This window comes from Tupaia chinensis, unplaced genomic scaffold (genome assembly GCF_000334495.1).
Source record: "Tupaia chinensis unplaced genomic scaffold, TupChi_1.0 Scaffold000231_2, whole genome shotgun sequence".
Taxonomy (NCBI): Eukaryota; Metazoa; Chordata; class Mammalia; order Scandentia; family Tupaiidae; genus Tupaia; species Tupaia belangeri.
This window is the reverse complement of record NW_006159707.1, coordinates 2873999-2895205: the sequence shown is the minus strand read 5'-3', so window position 1 is coordinate 2895205 and position 21207 is coordinate 2873999. Positions and strand designations below refer to the sequence as shown.

General features: G+C 42.8%; 2 protein-coding genes across 7 annotated transcripts in view; both read right to left on the bottom strand.

The window, feature by feature from the left end:
• Nucleotides 1-3721: 3721 nt before the first annotated feature.
• On the bottom strand, nt 3722-14702 carry NDUFAB1 (NADH:ubiquinone oxidoreductase subunit AB1). Its single transcript, XM_006148304.2, has 5 exons — nt 14532-14702; nt 8311-8433; nt 7221-7308; nt 4639-4738; nt 3722-3879 (listed from the first exon to the last, which is right to left on the bottom strand). Exons 1-4 carry the CDS (start codon nt 14685-14687, stop codon nt 4647-4649), a joined length of 459 nt encoding a protein of 152 aa, XP_006148366.1. The 5' UTR covers nt 14688-14702; the 3' UTR covers nt 3722-3879; nt 4639-4646.
• A 4164-nt stretch (nt 14703-18866) lies between these two features.
• PALB2 (partner and localizer of BRCA2) overlaps nt 18867-21207 on the bottom strand; it is a 34035-nt gene continuing 31694 nt past the window's right edge. For 5 of the 6 annotated variants that reach the window (XM_006148298.3, XM_006148300.3, XM_014587738.2 and 2 more), the window contains 2 exons: nt 20742-20890; nt 18868-19446 (listed from right to left, as the gene is read on the bottom strand). In XM_006148298.3, coding sequence (XP_006148360.1) covers nt 19236-19446; nt 20742-20890 — 360 coding nt within the window. In that variant the 3' untranslated portion in view covers nt 18868-19235. Of the gene's footprint in view, nt 19447-20741; nt 20891-21207 lie in introns of all 6 variants that reach the window. The other variant, XM_006148302.3, reaches the window with a different exon arrangement.

The window sequence follows — 21207 nt, the reverse complement described above, 5'->3', positions numbered from 1 at the left end:
CTCTGCATGCTCTGCAGTTGGGTCCTGCAATCAGTCCCGAATCTGACATCCGCCAGCCACTGTGCCAAATTATGTGCATTGTACTGTCAGCACCTTACCACATCCTGTCCCCCTCCCCACACACACACACACACTTTAGCCAGGAGAGCAATCTTAGGCTCAGAGAAATTGAGTGACTTAGTGTCACAGGCCTCTTGATGCCTGAGGCTACAATTTCAGAACCCAGATTTGCCTGACACTAAAGTCTAGTCTCTAGATATTGATACTTCCCTGGTATTGACAACACAGAAAAGAACTACTTTATTTTGTTTTCACTTTTTTCCCTTGGTCTCACCATGTGTCTGAAGGGCACTAATTTGTGTTTGTGAGTTCCTTTTTTAAACTTTGAACCTTGGCATTTGTGTATTGGCTTTATAAACTCTTTATTAATAAAGTTAATTTGTTAATTGTTTTAATTTAAAATAAATGTATTACTTCTTCCGTGAAAGACAGACAGGTATCCGCAAAAGGGCTCTCACATGGTGATCCATCCCACATGGTGATCCTTCCCAACCTCTGCCAGCCTAGATCACAGGTGTGCACGCATGCAGTGTATATAGGGAAGCTCCAAAATGCAACCTGGGACCTACCCATATGAGTCTAATAGTGTTACCACCATGTCTGGCCCTATGTGTTTATTGATTGACCATTTAAAAAAAATATAATTGCCAGAGGGCACATATTCTTGCCAGAGAAAGGACCCCCCAATGAAGCATGGTTGAACTGGACAAATGGAAGACAAGGCTGGGACCAGGCTGAAGGTAGGTCTCCCAGGCCACCCTCTGAGGGAACTGCCTACAACAGACACGCAGATCCCTGTAGGTATCCGTGGGATACAACTACATGCACACGATTCCATTTATTCTGGTCTCCAATTCACACACACTGGACTACCACATGGCCAGCTTGCAGCCTACCTATCATGGCACACCTCTCTCAAGGAACATTCCAGCAACTTCTTGGAGCAGAAAGGCCTTTGCTACTGTTTGAACACTCAAATCCCAAATGGCATTCAGTGAATTGTTTGAATGTGTGTAATCCAGTGAATCTGTTTTCCTCATATTGGCTCCTTCACGTTTTAAAGTGGCGAGAGTGATGCAAATGGGCCATTTCACTGCAGGTGTATAGTTAAAATATTGGCAAAGTGGTCATGTTAGTGGCAGTACTCTGAAGACTTTCTCCTAGGCAGAAATAAGCACATTTGTATCAAAATATGCAGGTGCCATGGGTTAAAATAGCCAGGAAACTTAGGGAATATCACCCAAATACCCTAGATGTTAACCTATGGTACACTGCAGTCAAGGAGTCACATACAGTGGTTGGTTCTTCACTGGATATCCAGTGCTTAACAAGCACTCAAGTTATTTGTTGAATGCATGCAGTTATAAAAAGAATGAGGGAACTCCTAAGTGCCCATTTGGCAATTTTCCAAGATACCTTGTTCAATATTTAAAAAAAAAAAAAAAAAAGTACTGTAATACTGAATGTTTTGTATTATTGAAAACAATGAATATCTGCTAATATTCTTGGAATAACTCTTGACACAAAGGAACCAGCAACTGTGGGTACCTCCAAGAAAGGAGGGAAGCATGTATGAGTGACGCCCAACCTCAGAACTAACTCCTGTCCTACCACCTTATCCCTCAGCCATGAGACTGTCAACTGAGGGTGCCTCAGCTTAGTCCTTCCACCTCTGATAGACCCTTAGTTCCCCTCCCTCCAACAAAATACAAGTTTCAGGAAAAGAACAGCCATTATTTTGACAACTTTCAAATCTCAGTAAGAGCTAGGTAATATGAGGGAACTTCAAAAAAATTCATGGGAAGAGCTGGTCCCATTAGGTGGTTAAGGGAGCTGGATATCATATGGCCGACTGCACAGTTGGACTCTCCAGCAGCTTTAAAAGCACACTAGGCACATGGCACGTTTACCCCAAATCCTAAAGGGATGGAGAAATGGAGAAACACCTGCAATGTGACCATTCCCATTGGGGGGACGGTACCTTCTCCCTCTCCTCCTCTCTTTGGGGAGTGTACCCTCTGGCAAAAAAAAAAAAAAAAAAAACACAGTTCATGGAAAAATGGAACTAAAGAACGAGTTTATTTTGGTATAAAAATGTTTGAAATTCAGAGCCAGCCAATGGCATGGTGGTTAAGGCTGCTGGATCCCGGATGGCCAGCTGCACCACTCAAGTCCTGGACCTGGTGGCTTGAAAAAAACATGCCCGGGCATATGCATGCATCCAAGTCTCCATGAGACTGTGGCATGGGCATTCCTCCTGGGAGATAATTCCTCACTTTCCCTTTCTGTCTGTCTCTGGTGAGCACAGGCACCCTATAACTAAAAAAATACTTTTGAAATCAGCAACTGATGTGGGTGGGGTGGCTGGATCCTACATATCTGATTGTGTGGTTTGAGTCCCAGACCTGGCGGCCTAAAAACATATCTGGAGGACCAGCAGGTGGCATGATGGTTAAAGTGCTGGACACTCCCACACAGTCAACCACAGTTTGAGTCTCAGACCTGGTGGCTTGCTTTTTTCACTTGCCCTCTCTATGTCTCTCTGGTCAAATTAAAATAAAGTTAAATAAAATAATTCTTTTAAAAAAAAAAATGCTTGGGCATGTGTGTGTACTCCAAATCCCGACAACAGAGAAGGGACTGCAGCATATTCATCCCCCCTGGAGGGATGCTTTCTCATATATCCATCACCCTTGTCTCACTGGCAAGCACATGCATCCTATAGGAAATTTTTTTAAAAGCTGAAATTTTTTGCAGTTTTGTCATAATATGCATTTTTCCATACATTTTTGAAGATCCTTGTACATGCTATCTTCATTAACCCCAAGAATTAACAATGCTAAGAATAAAAGGGGCAGAATCAATACTTACTGATGTGTGACAATGTCAAGATTGACCATTTAGAAGGAAATGGAATGCCCATTTTCCAATATTATTAAATTATTTTAATTTGGAAAGGAATGCTTAGGATAGAGATAAAAAATTAGTCCCACGTGTCCGTGAGCATGGAGCAAAAAGAAAAAAAAATCAAGTCAAAAGTCCTTTCATCATGAATACATTCATTCCTCATGCTGAAGGCAGGGGAGGGAAACTTACTAAAGTTCACTGCTAGAAAAGCCATTACTTTTTTTTAAAAAAAGAGATCTTTGCTATAGGGCACATGTGCTAACTGGAGAGATGGAGAGAAAGCGAGAAATCACTCCCCAGAGGGGATGGCCACACCACAATCCCTTCTCCCTCATTCTCCTCTCAGGATCTTGGATCTTGGGCATGCACACACGCACCCGGCATGAGTTTCAAGTCACAAGGTTCAAGACTCGAACCAGTTGACTAAGTGGAAGTCCAGTGACGTAACCATTAAGCCATCTGCTGGTCTCAAAAAAGTCATTACTTTTGATATGCATAAATAGCAATGACAAATCCAATGAATCTTTAAAAATATTAAGCAGTGTGACTATAAAAAGATACGGTGGTTAAGGTGACTGGATTCCCCCAGTCAACTGTACAGTTTGAGATCTAAACCTGACTCTGGCATTGCCCTCTCCTCCCTCTTTGACTGGTGAACACATACACCCTGCAGTAAATTAAAAAATAATTTTAAAAAACTTTTAAAAAATACACTGTATAGACATAATTGAAAAACTGAAGACTGAGGAAGATGTAGGTTTTATAGATTTATTTTCGAGGGATAAAACACTTAGACAACTTAAATACAAGTCCAACAGAATTACTCTGTCAGTCGGCAATAATGCCAAAATGTGTTCTCACTTCCAGACACTTGTCAGCATCATCAGCCTTCTCTCAGTGAAGAAAAGGGCTCTGGCAAAGACAAAAGAAGTTCAGTGTTTCTTCTTAGCATACTATTATCAGCTGTAAGTGATAGCTTTAAGGTGCTAAATCCACGGTAATGAAGTTATAAACACTAAAACAGGGTTTTCATAGGGTCTGAACAACAGCTATTATTTATTAAGAGGCTTTACATCAGTCATTGTATTAAGCAATATACACACATCGTGCAATTTATCTTCACAGAAGCCCCAAGCAGAGGACCTAACATTAGCTCTATTTTACTTGTGAGGAAACTGAGGCTTATCGACCTAAGCAGCCTGCCTGAGAGGCTTATAGAATGTGCCAGAAGAAGCTGAGAACATATGTAGGTGTCTCTGATTCCAAAGTTACCCTCTTACCCACGAGGCCTTTTGCCTAGGGGAGAGTCAGACCATTTTAGTCTCTTGCACAACATAAGAGGCTGCCTTGATGGGTAACTGAAGGACACACAGGTGGTTTCTGGATTACCCTGCTCAGTGTTTTGTACAAGACTATTTTTATGAGGAGGGACAATTCAGGGAGTCCTGTCTGGGAATGAACTGCTTGCTTGCAGCCTTGCTTGAGGGTAAAGATCAGCATGAGGGCTGGTCCCTTTGAATGGCAAATCATTCAGAAGGGCCTTAAATTTTCTAATAGTAAAAACCTCTTGTCAAGTATTTCAATTTTTTCATTTCTTATTGAATCTTCCTTTGCTGAAGAACAGACAGATAAATTCTCATTGGAGATCGTTTTATAAGTCAAATTATTTACCTGGTATTTTATTCATAAACATCCTTCTTATCTGCAATGTAATCTACAATTTCTTGAGGACACATTAACTTTTCTGCATCTGTATCAGGAATTTCAAATCCTAAAAGAAAAATTTGCCATGTGTGAATATGGAAAAAGCAAATCCTTTAGAACTGAAAGCACCCAACCCTTCTGTAACACCTACAATATCAAACATTTCCAACAACCTTGGATCCCATTTAAGTTGGAGCCAGTGAGATTCTAGACAGTATACAAGGGTGACTTCAATAAGCATGGAAAAATGGAATGAAAGTGCAAGTTTGTTTCAGTAGAAAAATGTTTTGAAATCCACACATAGTTTTATTTCACAATGCTTTCCATTACTTGTTGAAGACCTTTCATATATATCAGATTGAGTATTACGACTGGATTTTTTAGATAGAAATTTGCGTAACAGAAAATTCCTCTAAAAACCACACATTTCAATAGTATGGTTTCACAAGGTTGTGCAGCCATCACTATCTAACTTTAAAACATCTTCATCACCTTTAAAAGAAACCCAGTTCCCATTAGCAGTCATTCCTCATAATCTCCACCCCTAGTAACCACTAATCTAAACTTTCTATTTCTGGATTTGCCTCTTGACATTTCATATAAATGGAATCATACAACGTATGGTCTTTTATAGCTGGTTTCTTTCACCTAACATGTTCTCAAGGCTCATCCATGTTGTAGCATGATAAGACTTCATTCCTTTTTAAGAATGGTTGGGTTTTGATAGTTGACATTTACTGAGTACTTTCTTTGGGCCCAAACACTTTTTTTTTAAAAAAAAGAATTATTTAACTATTTGTTTTTCTTTAGGTTGATTAGAAAGAGAGGGAAAGTGAGAAAGCAAGCTGCCTGGTCCAGGACTCAAACTGCAGTCAGCCACTTGGGAGTTCAGTGCCCTTAACCACCATGCCACCTGCTAGCCCCTGTGTTGAACATTTTACATATAGTTTCTCTTTAATTCTCACAGCAGTCCCAATCCTGAGGGTCTTACTATTATCACCCTTATTTCACAGCTGAGAAAATGGGCTTTAGTTACTTGTCCAGCTTCTACATGGCTAAGGCCAATTCCAGACCTGGTACTAGGCAGGCAGTATAATCCTTCTAGTCAGCATCATCTGTGAGAAATTTTAACAGCCCTGCTCTCTAGGATGGCACAGAAATCCTGTTAATACCACTCACTTAGAAAGGGCCATGGAGTCTCATAAAGATTTCATTTGGACAATAAACTGTCCTGAACAAAGGATAACTTGCAGTGTGCCAGTGAGACATGGGAGACCAAGACCAGAGGGCTATCTGTGCAAACACGCAACCTGTCTTCAGCACACCATTACTTCTCCCTAGCTCATGGTACCCAAACTCATGAAGGTGCTAAAGTGTCATCAGCATCTCCACCAGCATCTGCCTTTGTGGGACCCCTAAGAATCTAAGACCCAAGACCAGCAGATGGTGTAATGACTACATTGCTGGACTTCCACAGACGTGACTGCAGTTCAAGTCCTGAACCTGGATGCATGCTTTCTCTTTCTCTTTCTCTCTCCCTCTCTGGTCAAATTAAAATAAAAAAAAAAAATGGATAAAGTTAAAAAAAATAATTCAAAAAAAAAAAAAAAAAAGAACCTAAGTCTCGGGACCAGCAGATGGTGTAATGGCTATGTCGCTGGAATCCACCGCCGTTTGAGTCCCAGACTCAAACCTTAAAACTCATGCCAGGCACATGTATATGCGTGTGTACAAAATCCTGAAAAGAGATTGCAGTGTGGCCATCCCCCCTGGAGGGTGATTTCTGGCTTTCTATCTTTGTCTCTATTGTGAGCACATGTGCCCTATAGCAAAAATCTCTCTTAAAAAAATTAAAAAAAAAAAAAGAAAATGTAAGTGCCACACTTCCCCCAGACCTTTCCTGGTCATTCAGTCCTCAGCACCACACTGGGCACTCTGCTATGTCTGTACTAAGTGCTATCTGTCCCTAATATTTACTTCACCTTATATGAGTGGGTAGGAAGATGGGGGGCAAGAACCAGATGCTACTGTACCTATTAATATTTGATTCCTATTCTAATTCAGACTCCCACTGCAATCCACCTAAATCACGAACCACAAGATGCAGATACAAGACTAAGTCTGTGTGTGTTACCAAATTCATCTTCCATGGCCATGATAATCTCCACTTGGTCCAAACTGTCTAAGCCCAGGTCTTTCATAAAGTGGGAATTTACAGAGAGCTGTAAGAAAAGAACACAACATTTAAAATCTCTCTTAAAAAAATTAAAAAAAAAAAAAGAAAATGTAAGTGCCACACTTCCCCCAGACCTTTCCTGGTCATTCAGTCCTCAGCACCACACTGGGCACTCTGCTATGTCTGTACTAAGTGCTATCTGTCCCTAATATTTACTTCACCTTATATGAGTGGGTAGGAAGATGGGGGGCAAGAACCAGATGCTACTGTACCTATTAATATTTGATTCCTATTCTAATTCAGACTCCCACTGCAATCCACCTAAATCACGAACCACAAGATGCAGATACAAGACTAAGTCTGTGTGTGTTACCAAATTCATCTTCCATGGCCATGATAATCTCCACTTGGTCCAAACTGTCTAAGCCCAGGTCTTTCATAAAGTGGGAATTTACAGAGAGCTGTAAGAAAAGAACACAACATTTAGTCCATGAAAGCATTTCTGTCCTAAGATAACAGAATGGTACACGGCTACTTAATCGTTACATAGATTTTTTTTTTTTTAAATATAATATAGGGGATTAGCGGGTGGCTTGGGGGTTAAGGTGCTAGACACTCCCACATGGCCAACCATGGTTCAAATCCCAGACCTTGTGGCTTGCAGCTTGCTCTCTCACTTTCTCTCCCTCTCTGTGTTTCTTTGGTCAAATTAAACTAAGTGAACAAACAATTTAAAAACAAACAAACAAAAATGTTTAAAACAGTTGTAACTAACACTATATATTTTAACATATGCTGACATGTACCTGACCTGCTTTACGTACCATCTTACTCAGTTCTGTTTTGAAGTGGTTAAAGGCAATAGAAGATTTCACTTTCTATATTTTACTAAAATCTTTGATCACTGCTCTGAAGAACACCTAAGAGAGTTTGTTTTTTCTTGCCACCTTATTGACACCTAAGACCCCACACTAAGAAGTGCCATTTCCCACTCTAAAGAACAGCAGACTACTGAAAACTGCAGGCAGCTTCATATTACAGTGTTTATTATCACCCTGTCTTTAATTTAGAGTTCATGATCACCAGAGAGAATTCTTCCAATCCCATTATCAAAAGCAAACTACCCTCCCACACAACAGGTTCAATTGTTCTAAAGTTCTTTATGTACCACTATGAGAAAAATTCTAAGAGCTGTTAAGTTAAAATGAAGGGGCAAAACACTGTTTACAGTATACTACCTCTTATATTTAATGCATACAACTTACATACATGTGGGCAAATATACATATGTACTGAGGATCTCTGGAAAGATGCATAAGGAGCTGGTGACACTGGCTGTTTTCCAGAGGGAAACAGGGTGACAGGGAGCCAGGGGGACTTTTATTGCATATCTTTTTGGATCCTTTAAACTTTGTACCATGTGATAAAATACCCTAAAGGAAAAAATGTAAAATACCAATTACCTTTTCTGGATCAATCTTGTCATAGAGTTTGAGGACGTAAAGAACACGGTCCTTGATGCCCTCTAACGTCAAAGGGGGCGCGTCACTGTACTGGCGGCACAGCTGTGTAGCTATACCTGGAACCTGAACATGGGCAGGAAGGAAACATTGTCACTGAACCCAAATGCCTCTAAGTAAATGCACAAGCCTTTGGAAATCTTCCGAAAATTTGAAGGGCTGGGCCAGCCAATGGCCTGGTAGCTAAAGGAACTGGATCCCACATGGCCAACCATGAGGTTCAAGTCCTGGACCCTGCAGCCAGGGACACGTGCATGTGTACTCAAAATTCCAAAAAGGAGAAAGAAATGGAGAAGAGATCGTGGCATGACCATTCCCCAGGAATGGTGCTGTCTTCCTCTCCCTCTGTCTGGTGAGTGGATGTGCCTCTGGCAAATAAAACAGAACAAAGAACATGGGACCAGCAGATGGCATAATGGTTTACCTCACTGGACTTCCACATCACTGGACTGCGGTTCGAGTCCTGGACCCAGCAGTGTAAAACTAATGCCTGGTGTGTGTGTGTGTGTGCCCAAAATCCTAGAGAAGGGATTGCTGCATGACCATTCCCCCTAGGGAGTAATTTCTCACTTTCTGTCTGTCTCTCTCAAAAAAAGGACAAACAGCAAACTTTTGTCTTCCACATGGCTGACTGCATAGTTTGAGTCCTGGACCTGATGGCTTGAAAAATATGCCAGATACGTGTGTGCATGCCCAGAATCCTAAAAGAAGAATGGAGTAAAAGGACCTGCAGTGCAGCCGTCTCCCCTGGAGTGGGGGGTGCTTTTTCTCTCTGTCCAGAAAATGCATACCCTATCCCCCCCCAAAATTTTTTTTAAAAAGCCTTTCTTTCTTTCTCTCCTGACCAAGGGAGACAGAAACAGACAGAGGCAGGCACCTCCCACAGTGTCTTTACATTGTGATCCAATTCCAGCTTCAGCCACATCATGGGCGCATGTGTGCCTGGCATGTTCAGGGAAGTCTCCAGACACAAACACGTAACCCTTCCACGTGGGTCAGCCTAAAAGAGCATTGCGATCAACTGTGCCATTGTCCAGCCCCAAGTTCATGGAATTTCTCAAGAATATTTCTGGGGAACCAGCAGGTAGTGTGGTGGTTAAGGTGCTAGACACTCCCACATGGCTAACCACGGTTCAAATCCCCAACCTGGTGGCTTGCTTTCTCACTTTCTCTCTCTCTCTCTGTGTCTCTCTCTGGTCAAATTAAAATAAAATGAATGAATATTTTTAAAAATCAAAAAAGAATATTTCTGTGTGCTTTCAGGAATTTTAGAACATTTTTCCTTCTTATCCCAATTTGTGGTCTCTTTCCCTGCCAATTTGTGGTCTCTGTCCCTTTCTGATTATTGCATGGGTTGAGGAACCTTGGAAATGAGCATATATATCACCAGGCCTACCTATCAACAATGACTAGGAAAGGTTTTCATGTCACAAATAAAAGGGCCCAAGAGGAAAGGAAGGCGCTGGCAAGGTATGTTCCTACGTACTTACCCTGTGGCCCACTAGGTGTCAGCACCATCCCCAGTAGCACCTGCAGTTGCTTCCAGGGGCCAGATAGGTACCATGTGATTAGGTCAGGTTAGCTTAAAGGGGTTTCCATTTGAAGGCCACTTGCCAATTCTCGATCCTGGGAAGTAGGCTGCCTACCTCTGCCCCATGGCACTGGTTCTTAGTAGATGTTTGGCCTTGGACAAGTTACTTACCTTTCTATGCTTTAGTTTCCTTATCTGTGAAATGGAGACAGACAATAGTACCACACTCACAGGGCTGTGAGACATCAATGTCATGGGCACTGCCTGAACATACACTGGAAGTGCTATGTGGGGTATTAAAGTAAGATCATGGTAATCAACTGCCAGTTTGACATCCCGGCTGTATTGCAGCCCCAGAATACCTGCTGCTATTCCTTCTTTTTCATGCCAACCCTCTAGTTTCTTTATTGATTTCTTTTAATAAATTTAGGCCATGGTACTGCCTTAAGCAATTTATATACATCATCTCCTACAGCTGTGACAGCACATCTGTGAGATACGTAATACTATCTTCCACCCCTTTCTCAAATGAAGAAACTAAGACAGAGAGAGATTAGGTATTCTGCTCCAGGTCTCCCAGCATGGCCTCCTGGAGGATCTTGCTGCTCCCTCTCCAGCCACTTAAAAAAAAAAAAAACGTGTTGGGGGGTTGGGGATCAGCAGTAGCATAATGGCTATGTTGTTGGACTCCCATGCAGTCGACTGCGGTTCGAATCCTGGACCCGGTGGCTTAAACTCACACTGGGCGCGTGTGCGTGCATGCCCAAGATCCCCAGAGGAGAATGGAGGAGAAGGGATTGCGGCATGTCATCCCCCCGGGGGGTGACTTCTTGCTTTCTGTCTCTGTCTTTTTGGCAAGTGCACGCATCCTATAGCAAAAACCTCTCCAAAAAAACAGGGGGTCAGATATACAGAATGGGCAAGCACCTCCCAAAAGCCAACACGGGTTGGTCCCGGTGTTGATTGGCCTTCTTCAAGATAAACTCTTACCAATTACAAGCAGACGTCAGAGAAGGCACTGTTTTACAGGAAAAGGGGAACAACCCTCTGGACTAGTAACTCAAACAGATTCGTTTCCTTCAGAATCCATTTTACTCCACTAGGGTAAATGTCTGCCTCAGGGAAACTGAGAGGAAGCTAAGAAAGTAGCTTTAAAGGCCATCTCTACCAACAGCTCTACCAGGTAGCCCTGACATCTCCAACTTAACTGGAAATGAACTCCTTAGCTGTCTCCAAAGGCTCATACGCCTCTATTCCTGCTCTACCACCTGGGACTCTGGCCAACTCCTCTTCCCATTCTCTCACTATGATGTCTACTTGGTCACCCAGCCTGGCTAATTGGGAGGAAAGGTCTCATTTATTCCTTCCACAAACTATGCTTAATGTTCACTCCCTATGAACTCAGCAGAGAACACTCACACTCCCCAGTGCGATGTAGCATGCCAGCCTCACCTCAACTCCTCCTTCCATAGACACTCAGAGTCAACCTAAGGAAGTATAAGCTTCTGGTCTTTGCACAGGCCTTCAGGGCCATGCTCCCTGGGAGCTTAGCTAAGTCCCTCTTCTTGCGTCTGCACTGCACACACACCTGTCCTCACACACTGCAGTGTCTTATCTTTGTGTATATGACCATCTCACCAACATGCAAGCTTTACCTATGTGCCCAGCCCTGGGCAATGGACTGGAAATAGAAAGATGTATAAGACATGACCTTCACCTAACAGTTTAATGGAAAAGACCAATCCAAACAGGTTATTTCGTTGTGATAAAAATGTGCCAAGAGACATGAGAGGTATCTGTAGGCTATTTCAGTAACAAAAGCTGTCATTCAAGCCTAGCAGCAGTGGTGCAGATGGCAAAGTGGCACTGCATGAGGCTGGGGCCATGTGGGAAGTTGGGTTTGGGTCATGGACCAAATTGAACAGGTTGAGCACAGGAGCATGCACCTGTAACCCTAGCTGACTGGAAAGCTGGGGCAGAAAATCCCGACAGTAAGATCTGTCAAAAATACTGGCCTGGGGACAAGCAGATGGCATGATGGTTATGTCACTGGACCCCCATGTAGTCAACCACAATTTGAGACCCGCACTAGGGAGCTTAAAAAACTCAGGCTGGGCGTATGTGCGTGGCTGCCCAAAATCCTGAGAGAATGAAGAAGAAGGGATTGCAGGGACCAGCAGTTAAGTGTAATGGCTATGTTGCTGAACTCCCATGTGCTGAACTTGACTACAGTTCGAGTCCTGGACCCGGTGGCTTAAACTCACGCTGGGCGCATGTGCGTGCGTGCCCAAGATCCCAAAAGGAGAATGGAGAAGAAGGGATTGTGGCGTGGCCATCCCCCCTGGGGGGTGATTTCTCACTTTCTGTCTCTCTGGCGAGCACACGTGCCCTATAGCAAAAACCACTCAAAAAAAAGATTGCAGTGTGGCCATCCCCTCTGGGGGGTGATTTCTCACTTTCTATCTCTATTTCTCTAAATGAGAGCCCATGCCCTATAGCAAAAATCTCTCTTAAAAAAGAAAAAATACTGGTGTCTCTCACATTAAAAAAAAAAAAAAAAAAAGTTAACATTCGGTCCGTTTTAGGAAATATCAGACTGCTGAGTTAGCCAGGAAAGGAATGGAGATGGATTGTTCAAAGAGAGGCCAAGAACAAAATGCGGCATGATTTTTTTAGAAATTAGCTCAGGTTGCTGGAGACTGATGGCAAGGTGGCACACAGACTATAGGCACTGAGGCTGAGAGGCAGGACTCAGGCCTGCAGAGCCTTGAGGGCCACGGTGAAGGACTGGCGCTTTGTCTTACGGGGCTGAATGATATGGACAGACCTTTGTTGCAGCCCTGAGTCCATCAGAGTATGGATCAGTCTGGCTCCAGTACTAGGACTAGCTGAGCCTTTCCTGCACAAGTGCTCATCTTCTCAAGCCCTAGAGAACTGTTAGGAAATTCTCCCTGGGGCCTGCCTGGATCAAGTATAAGACATCCAGGCTCCACTTTAGGTCACTACCCTTGATATTCTTACCTCTATTTTCCTTTTCTTTCTTGTTTAAGGTGGTTTTTTTTGTTTTGTTTTGTTTTTTCTGTAGGTGTGTGTCCAAGAGGAGAGAGAAAGCGAAACAGGGACTTACTAAATCAGAACCTGCCATTTAAACCAGGTGATCTGTGTGCACAACTAAGTTTGAGAATCAATGCTACAAGAATAGGGCCTATCACTTTGCATCTTAGCATAATGTTGAAATCAATCTCAGATGCCAAGCACTTAGCAACTCTCTCTTTTGAGAGGCAAAGGAGGAGGTGACAGACTCGTCTTTTTTTTTTCCTGTTTAAAAAATTAACTGCCAGAGGGCATGTGCATGAGAGACAGAGAAAAGGAAAGTACCCCTCAATGGGGCCTGGTCATGCTGCAATCCCTTCTCCATTTCTCCTTCCTGCCAAAATTTGGAGCATGCATGAACACACACACATGGCATTTTCCAAGTCACTGGAGCTAGGATTCAAACCATGGTCCATAACGTGAGATCTAGTTCCCTTTCACTAGGCTACAGGCCGGTCTTGACTTACCTCTTAACCTTTAACTTCAAGGTGACACTTTTAATATATCCAATAGGACAATGCCCTGTGAGTGAGTCATTAGTGAATCTCAACACTGGCTGCACAAAAGAATCACTTCATGACTTTGAAAAAGTAATCCAGACTCACTCTCAAGATTCTGAGTTATCCTGAGCATTCTTATTTTTTATTCTACTATGTATTCAAGGTTGAAACCACTATTACATGAAATCTAAGAGTCTGAAAAGTGGTATCATGGCTTGAGCTTGGCAGACTATCCTAATTTAACACAGTAAATCTTCATCTTGGTTGCAATTCAGAATCACCTGAAGACAAAATTAAAAAGCATGGATCAGCAGGTGGCTTGGCAAGCTAAGGTATGAGTCCCAGACCATCTGTCTGAAAACTACCACGGAAAGAGGTGTTGGGGGGAAGAGGGTACACCAACGGAACTTTTGAACGTGCAGCTAGGGATGAAAATCACTGAGTTTCAGCCTCCTACAGGTTTCATCAAATAACAAGGCCGCACACTACTTCTAGCCTTTTAATTCCAGGAGGCCCAGAAACCGGAAAAGGTGCCACAGCGTTAAATTAAGACAGAAACCCAGGGAGAAAACTGCTCTGAGAAGGCTGTAGACCAGGATGGCTTCTAGAAAGCGATCACGCTGCTCATCACTACAGCTAACGGCGACTAGTACACTGAGCCTACCACGCTCCGCAGGTGCATGCCTGCTTCTCCCGTCTAAATCTCGTCGCCGTTTCATCGTATACAAACTAGTCTCCCAATTTTGCCACTCAGTTTGAGGCTTAGCGAAGTTGAGACTCGCCCAAAGTCTTGGTAAATGGCAGCTAGCATCCGACCACAAGGTGCTTGCCTCGAGTTTGGGCTCTGACTCGCAATCACTAGGTCACCCAGCCTCTCGGTAGGGGTCAACCAAACGTTGTAGGGCCACAGGACTGGGGAGCACGTCAGATGCCCCCCAGGTCACCCCGCCTGCAGCAGGCGCCGCCTGGCCCCTCCCCCCGACTCTCAGCAGGCCGGCTCCCTGACCCCTGCCAAGCCCCAGCAAAGTCACGCGAGTCACCTGAGCGAGCACCAAGGACGACTGCGGAGCCCCGGGCTTCGTCCTGGCTCCCGCGGAGCACAGAGCGGCGCTGAGCGTTCGGACCGCGGCCACCGTGGGCACCCGGGGCAGCGGCGACGGGCGGCGAACACAGGCGAAAAGGCCACGAGCCGCCATGGCTACGCCGACCCAGCGTGCACTGCGAGGAGGCCTCCCGCCAGGTGTTTCCTCCGCTGCGCTCAGGCGACGCACAGAGCGGCGCTGCCGGGCGCCGCGGGCGGTGGCGGCCCCTGGCGGCTCCTGCCGGCACCGCGCCTGGCCCACTAAATAAATTGGAAGCAAATGGCTACTACCCTTTGTAAAACTGCGTCGATGCAAACGTTCTGATCACAAGAAAGGAACTTATTTTTGCTTCCTCTCCCAAAGTTCTGAAACACATTTATTTAAAAGTCTTGATGCCCGGGTATTAACATTTGTTTATGGGTCAAAAACTGTACAGTACAAAATAAGAAAGAATGTGTACCTTCTGCTTATAAAGCAGTTACACAAGCAATTTTATCACCCATTTGGAATAATCAGTGAGTAGATAGCCAAGCTCCAAAGAAAGCAGTAGTCTTCGATTCCTGAAGAAAACTGGCACCAAAAATCTGGGGTTCTAGGACCTGGGCCTTTAAGATCTGCTTGTCACTGTTGACACACCAGCCTTGGATTACTCCTTCCTAGTCACCCTCGGGCGGGTGCACAGGACAATCCCATGATGGGGAAGACGCAGGCACACAGAGGTAGTGCTCAGGGAGGGAGAGCCCAACAGCCTTCTAACCCACACTTCAGGTCTTCTCTCCCATGACCTAGCCAGTGTTTCTGTTACATCTAATCTTTTTGGTTGAACAAAATAAGTGATCTCTTATTTAAATGATACAATTTGGGAGAGCTACTTTTCCCTTCAGCAAGCACATAAAGAGAAAATGTCAGCCTACATGGTCTGTAGGTAAGAAATCCAAAGCTTAGTTTGAGATCAAGTCCTTAGCAGCTGGGGACTACTTAACAGGGAACATGGGCTTTTTGGTAACACTCCCATCAGAGGGAGTAAGCCTAAATGGTGTCAGCTTCCTACATACACTGCCCCACCAACCACCAGTTACCCTTCTTCCTTCCAGCCCATTTGCACTAAAGTCTCATTCCCCAGCTCCCTCTGGGATCTTGTGTGGCCAGTTCTTTTCTCTCTTCGTCTTTTTTTTTCAAGAAAGATTTTTTTTGGGGGGGAGGGGCTATAGGGTGTGTATGTTCACTAGAGAGACAAAAACAGAGAGACAAGAAAGAAATTACCCTTCAGAGGGGCTGGTAACGCCACAATCCCTTCTTTTCCATTCTCCTCTCAGGATTTTGGGCATGCACGCACACATGCCCAGTGTGAGCTTCAAGCTGCCAGGTCAAGAACTCAAACTGTAGTTGGCCATGTGGGAGCCCAGTGCCTTAAGCACTATGCTATCTACTGGTCCCCTCCTTTGATGTTTATTCTCTCTTTTCTACCATTTTCCCTGAGCCCATAAGCATACCAGAGTTTTTCCTAGCTTAGAAAAATAAACCGAGGGGCCAGCAGGTAGTGTGGTGGTTGAGGTGCTGGACTCCCACATGGCTGACTACGGTTCAAGTCCTGAACCTGGTGGCTTACTTTCTCACTCTTCCTTTCTCTTTGTCTGTCTCTCTCTGGTCAAAATTGAATAATACTGATAATAAATATAATTAAAAATAAATAAATCTTTAAAATAAATCAAATAAACCAAGGGGGCCAGCAGGTGGTGTGGTGGTTAAGGTGCTAGACTTCCACATGAGTGATTGCAGTTCGAACCCTGGACCCGGCAGCATAAAAATCACGCTGGGTGCATGTGCTCAGATCCAGAGTCCCAGGAAAAGAATAGAGGAGAAAGGACTGCAGTGTAGTCATTCCCCCTGGAGGTAGCGTGACTTCTCACTTTCCCTCGCTGTCTGTCTCTCTCTAGAGAGCACATACTCCCTATGGCAAAAACTAAAAAAGAAAAGAAAACAAAACAGTAGGACCAGCAGGTGGCATGTTGGTTTAGGGGCTAGACTCACATGTTCAACCTCAGTTCAAATCTCAGAACTAGTGGGGACCAGCAGTTGCCATAATGGCTATGTCACTAGACTCCCATGTAGTTGATCATGGTTCAAGTTCCAGACCTAGTAGCTTAAAACTACACACATGCACCCTATAGCAAAAACCTCTCCAAAAAAAAAAAAAAAAAAGAACTGGTGGGTGAAAACCATGCTGGGTGTGAGTGTGTATGGGGTGAAAATCATGCTGGGTGTGGGTGTGTATGGCATGTGCCCAAGGTCCAGGAAGATAACGGAGAAGGGATTGTGATGTGGCCATGCTTTCGTGGAGTGATTTCTTACACTTTCCCTCTCATTGTCTTTCTTCCTTTATGGAAAAACCTAAAAAACAAACAAACAAACAAAAACAGAGGACCTCTCCACTGACCCTTATATCTCTCTAATATTACCATTCCTCCTTCCTTTTACAGTCAAGCTTCACCCACTAAGCCAGATATGTAAGACTCCTTCATCTCCCACCTAATCAGGTATTCACTTAGTCTTGCTTATTTTTTTTAAGTCTCTCTTCAGTTCCTCTATTTCACTGCCACTGTTTCTGCCACAAGTCAAACCCTCATGGTTGTTTCTTTCTCCACTTTTGTCCTCCGTTGATCCATTATTCACTCTCTAGCTGGAGTTGAACCTTATCACTTTCTTAACACTTAAATCAAGAAAATATGTTTCCCAGGGTTCTTGAGTAAATTATATCTTTGTGATAAACCCTGTACTACAGATGATGTGCTACCAAATGAAGTATCCTACATTTGATCCTAGAGATAGTGGGTCCAGAATTAACACAAGAGAGAAAGTCTTTTATGCTATGGTTAAAAGGGAAATAATGAAGTTAACAAAAACCACCATAGTAAATATCATAAAAAATACCTTTAATGGGACCAGTAGGTGGCATGATGATTAAGGCACTGGACACATGGCTGGTCAGGGGTCAAGTCCTGGACCTGGTGGCTTGCTTTCTTACTTTCTCTCTCTCTCTCTTTCTCTCTGGTAAAATTAAAATATATGAATGAATAAATAAAATAATTCTTAAAAAAACTTTAAAAAACATACTCTAAGAATGTTAGGAACAGGCTTGCTTATAACCTACTGGTAAAGACTGCACCCTCTGACAAATGAAAAAAAAAAAAGAATGTTAGGTGTCCAGATACCAGATAGTTGACTATAGTTTGAATTCCAGCCACAATAGCTTGAAAAATATGCTGGGCATGTGTGTGCCCCAAATCACAACGGGATGGAAAAATGGAGAAGAGACTGCAGCATGATTACACCATCAGGGGAGATGCTTTCTCATTTCCCTTTATCTCCCTCTCTGTCTTTCTTTGGTAAATCCACATGCCCTCTGTCAATTAAAAAAAGAAAAAAAAGGATATTAAACAAGTAAATATTTGTAGTTTATGATAAAATTTCCAATGATACCATCAGATCTTACTCTAAAAATTTGTCTCACAAGTAATGTAGGCAAAGGTGAAGATGATGTAATCAGTAAAGTTGTGTCATTGACTCAAAAGGGACACCAGTGATAATGCAGACACTGGTATCAAGGATGCATGATAGAATAAAAAAGAACAGTATTTCTCTCTCTTTCTGTCTCTCTTTCTTTCTCTTTTTCTTACTGTTAGAGGGTGAAGGGGTTCACCAGAGAGAAAGCACCTCCCAATGTGGCACAGTCATACCACAATCCTCTTTTCCTCCATTTCTCTATTCTGTGTGGATGAAAAATATACTCTGTGTTTTTCAAACTGCTGGGGTCAGGATTCAAACTGTGGTTGACTATGTGGGATACAGTTCTCAATGCACAGGGCTTAACTGCTATGCCACCAGGCTGGCCTGGAAAAGTATTTCTAAATTAGGATATTTTTAATATGTTTTAAAATTACCTTTAATAGGTATGTGAAAATAAAGTACTACAAGTAGTATAAAAAAACATTGTTTATTGGGGCCAACAGTCGGCATGGTGGTTGAGGTGTTGGACTCCCAGATGGCTAACCACGGTTAAAGTCCAGGACCTGGCAGCTCGCTTTCTCACTTTCCCTCTCTCTTACTCTCAGTCTTTCTGGTAAAGTGCATGTGCCTTATAGTAAACTGAAAAGTAATAATGATAATAAATAAAATTGAATAAATAATTCTTTTAAAAAGATATATTGTTTATTAGTATTCTAAGTTGACTGAAATTTCTTACTGTACAAACATTATTGACAAAATATTCTAGTTGTATAATAATTACTTTATTTCCCAAAAAAACGATCTTAATAGAATGAGGAAGAAAAGGATATTCTAAGCAGAATACCTCGAAATAAATATTTATTAACATTTAAAGTTTTATGTACACCATTAAAAACAAATGTGCAAATGTGGGGAATTACAATATTTAATCCAAAGCAGCTCTTTCCCCCAAAATAAGTATAAGTGAACATTCAAGGTCAGTAGTGCCACCACCGTAAGATTAAAAAAAAAAGTTAAGTTTGTCTGGATGAATACAGTAAATATTTTAAATGTCATTCACATATTGTCAACTTATAATAACTGTCAAGTTACAACTGAAAAAATATTAAGAGGCCAAATATATCCAGAAAGCCTTTGCCTAACTTTTACCTTAACTTATGAACAGCGGTACACAAATACATTTCCATCTTTTTGTCCAGCCAGCAAATGAGAATCTGTACCTGACCATTTAACGAAAGACCAATTTTGGTCAGAGACAGGTGGAAGGAGAGCTGTGCAGTGACCTAGAAGTAAGTCCCAAACAGCAATTGCGCCAGAAGTCAAGACAGCTGCTGCGCAATGATCTTTCACATCACCTTCAAGGAACCTGATAGCAAGTAGAAGAGACAATTCAGATAACATATCAAAAACACATTTTTTTAATTAAAAACAAAACAAAACATAAAAAACAGGCCAAACCACACTCCCCAAGGCATCAATATGAACAAAATCCCCTGTGACAATCAGTGACTACATCTGTAGTCCTGGAGGACTGCTGGCTAGTGTGTTACAGTTTTAGAATGGACACACGTTCATTCTTTCTGGTCCCCTTAATGCATCTTGTACCATTTGCATACTAGTTCACGGTGGACTTCTTTCCACTCTTCATGTTAGCCAAATTCAGTGTCACCTCAGTGTCTTCCTATAGATATAGAAAGGTGCATTGAAATGCCTTTCACAGTTCTTGCTTCAGTCAGAAGTCACAAAGGATTGAACTTCATTTTGGCCACTGCTGGTCTGCTGATGGCCGCAAAAGAGAAAGCCATTGTACTTCTTAACATTCTTCTTTTTTTTTTTTTTTTTTGAGAAGTTTTTGCTAAAGGGTGTGTAGGTTCACCAAAAGGACAGAGAGACAGAAAGCAAGAAATCATCCGCCAGGGAGGATAGCAATGCCGCCATCCCTTCTCCTCCACTTTCCTCTCAGGATCTTGGGCACGCACACACATGCACCCAGCATGAATTTAAGCACTGGGTTCAGGACTCGAACCACGGTCAACTACATGGGAGTCCAGCGACAAAACCATTACATCAACTGCTGGTCCCTTAACATTCTTATGCTCTATAGTATTTCATGTTTTCCCCTCATCAAGTGACACAAAACTGTCTGTTTTTTTGGGGCCAGCAGGTGGTGTGGTGGTTAAGGGCACTAGATTCCCACCTGGCCGACTGAGGTTCAAGTCCCAGACCTGGTGGTTTGTTTTCTCACTTCCCTCCTCTCCCTTTCTTACTCTTGCTCTCTGGTCAAATTAAAATATATAAATAAAGTTAAAAATAAAATAATTCTTGGGACCAGCATTTAGCGTAATGGCTATGTCACTGGACTCCCATGTAGTTGACCACGGTTCAATTCCCGGACCTGGTGGCTTAAACATACACTGGGCGAATGTGCGTGCATGCCCAAGATCCTGACAGAATGGAGGAGAAGGGATTGCGGCATGGCTATCCCCTCCGGGGGGTGACTTCTCGCTTTCTGTCTCTTTGTCTCTGTCTTCCTGGCAAACGCACGCGCCCTATAGCAAAAAAAAAAAAAAAAAAAAAATCTTAAAAAAAAGTCTAGTTTTTGTACTTGTGCAAGACCTTTCAAAAGATCACATTCACTGAACAGAACCCATGCATACTTGCCTTCCAGCCTGCCCTTGAGGAAGGCAGTACAGCATCACACCCACATTCAGGGACGTCTTGGGATTAATGGCAATCAGCTGAAACACAGGGCTTCCCAATGATTCGCTCTCCTTGGCACAAGGATGACTCAGAACAACAAACAGGAGTCCCTAATTTAGGAGAAAAAAAATATGCAAATAGACAATCAAAAACTGGGAAAAAGAAAAGACTGGAAAAAACAAAACCAGAGAATTGTGGGAATGATCAAGAGGCTCTTGAATATCCAGGATTTAAATACTGGCTTCATTTTTTTCAGGTAGGAACTATTGAGATTATACTTATAGAAGCCAGGATGGACTCCCAGCTTCTCTAGCATAAGCTAACATTTATTCAGCCAGTCTTGTGAAGTATGAATCTGGTTAACTTATCAATTTCTTCCACCTTAGATACTGTTAGATTTCATGCTATCCACTTGGGGTAATGTTGG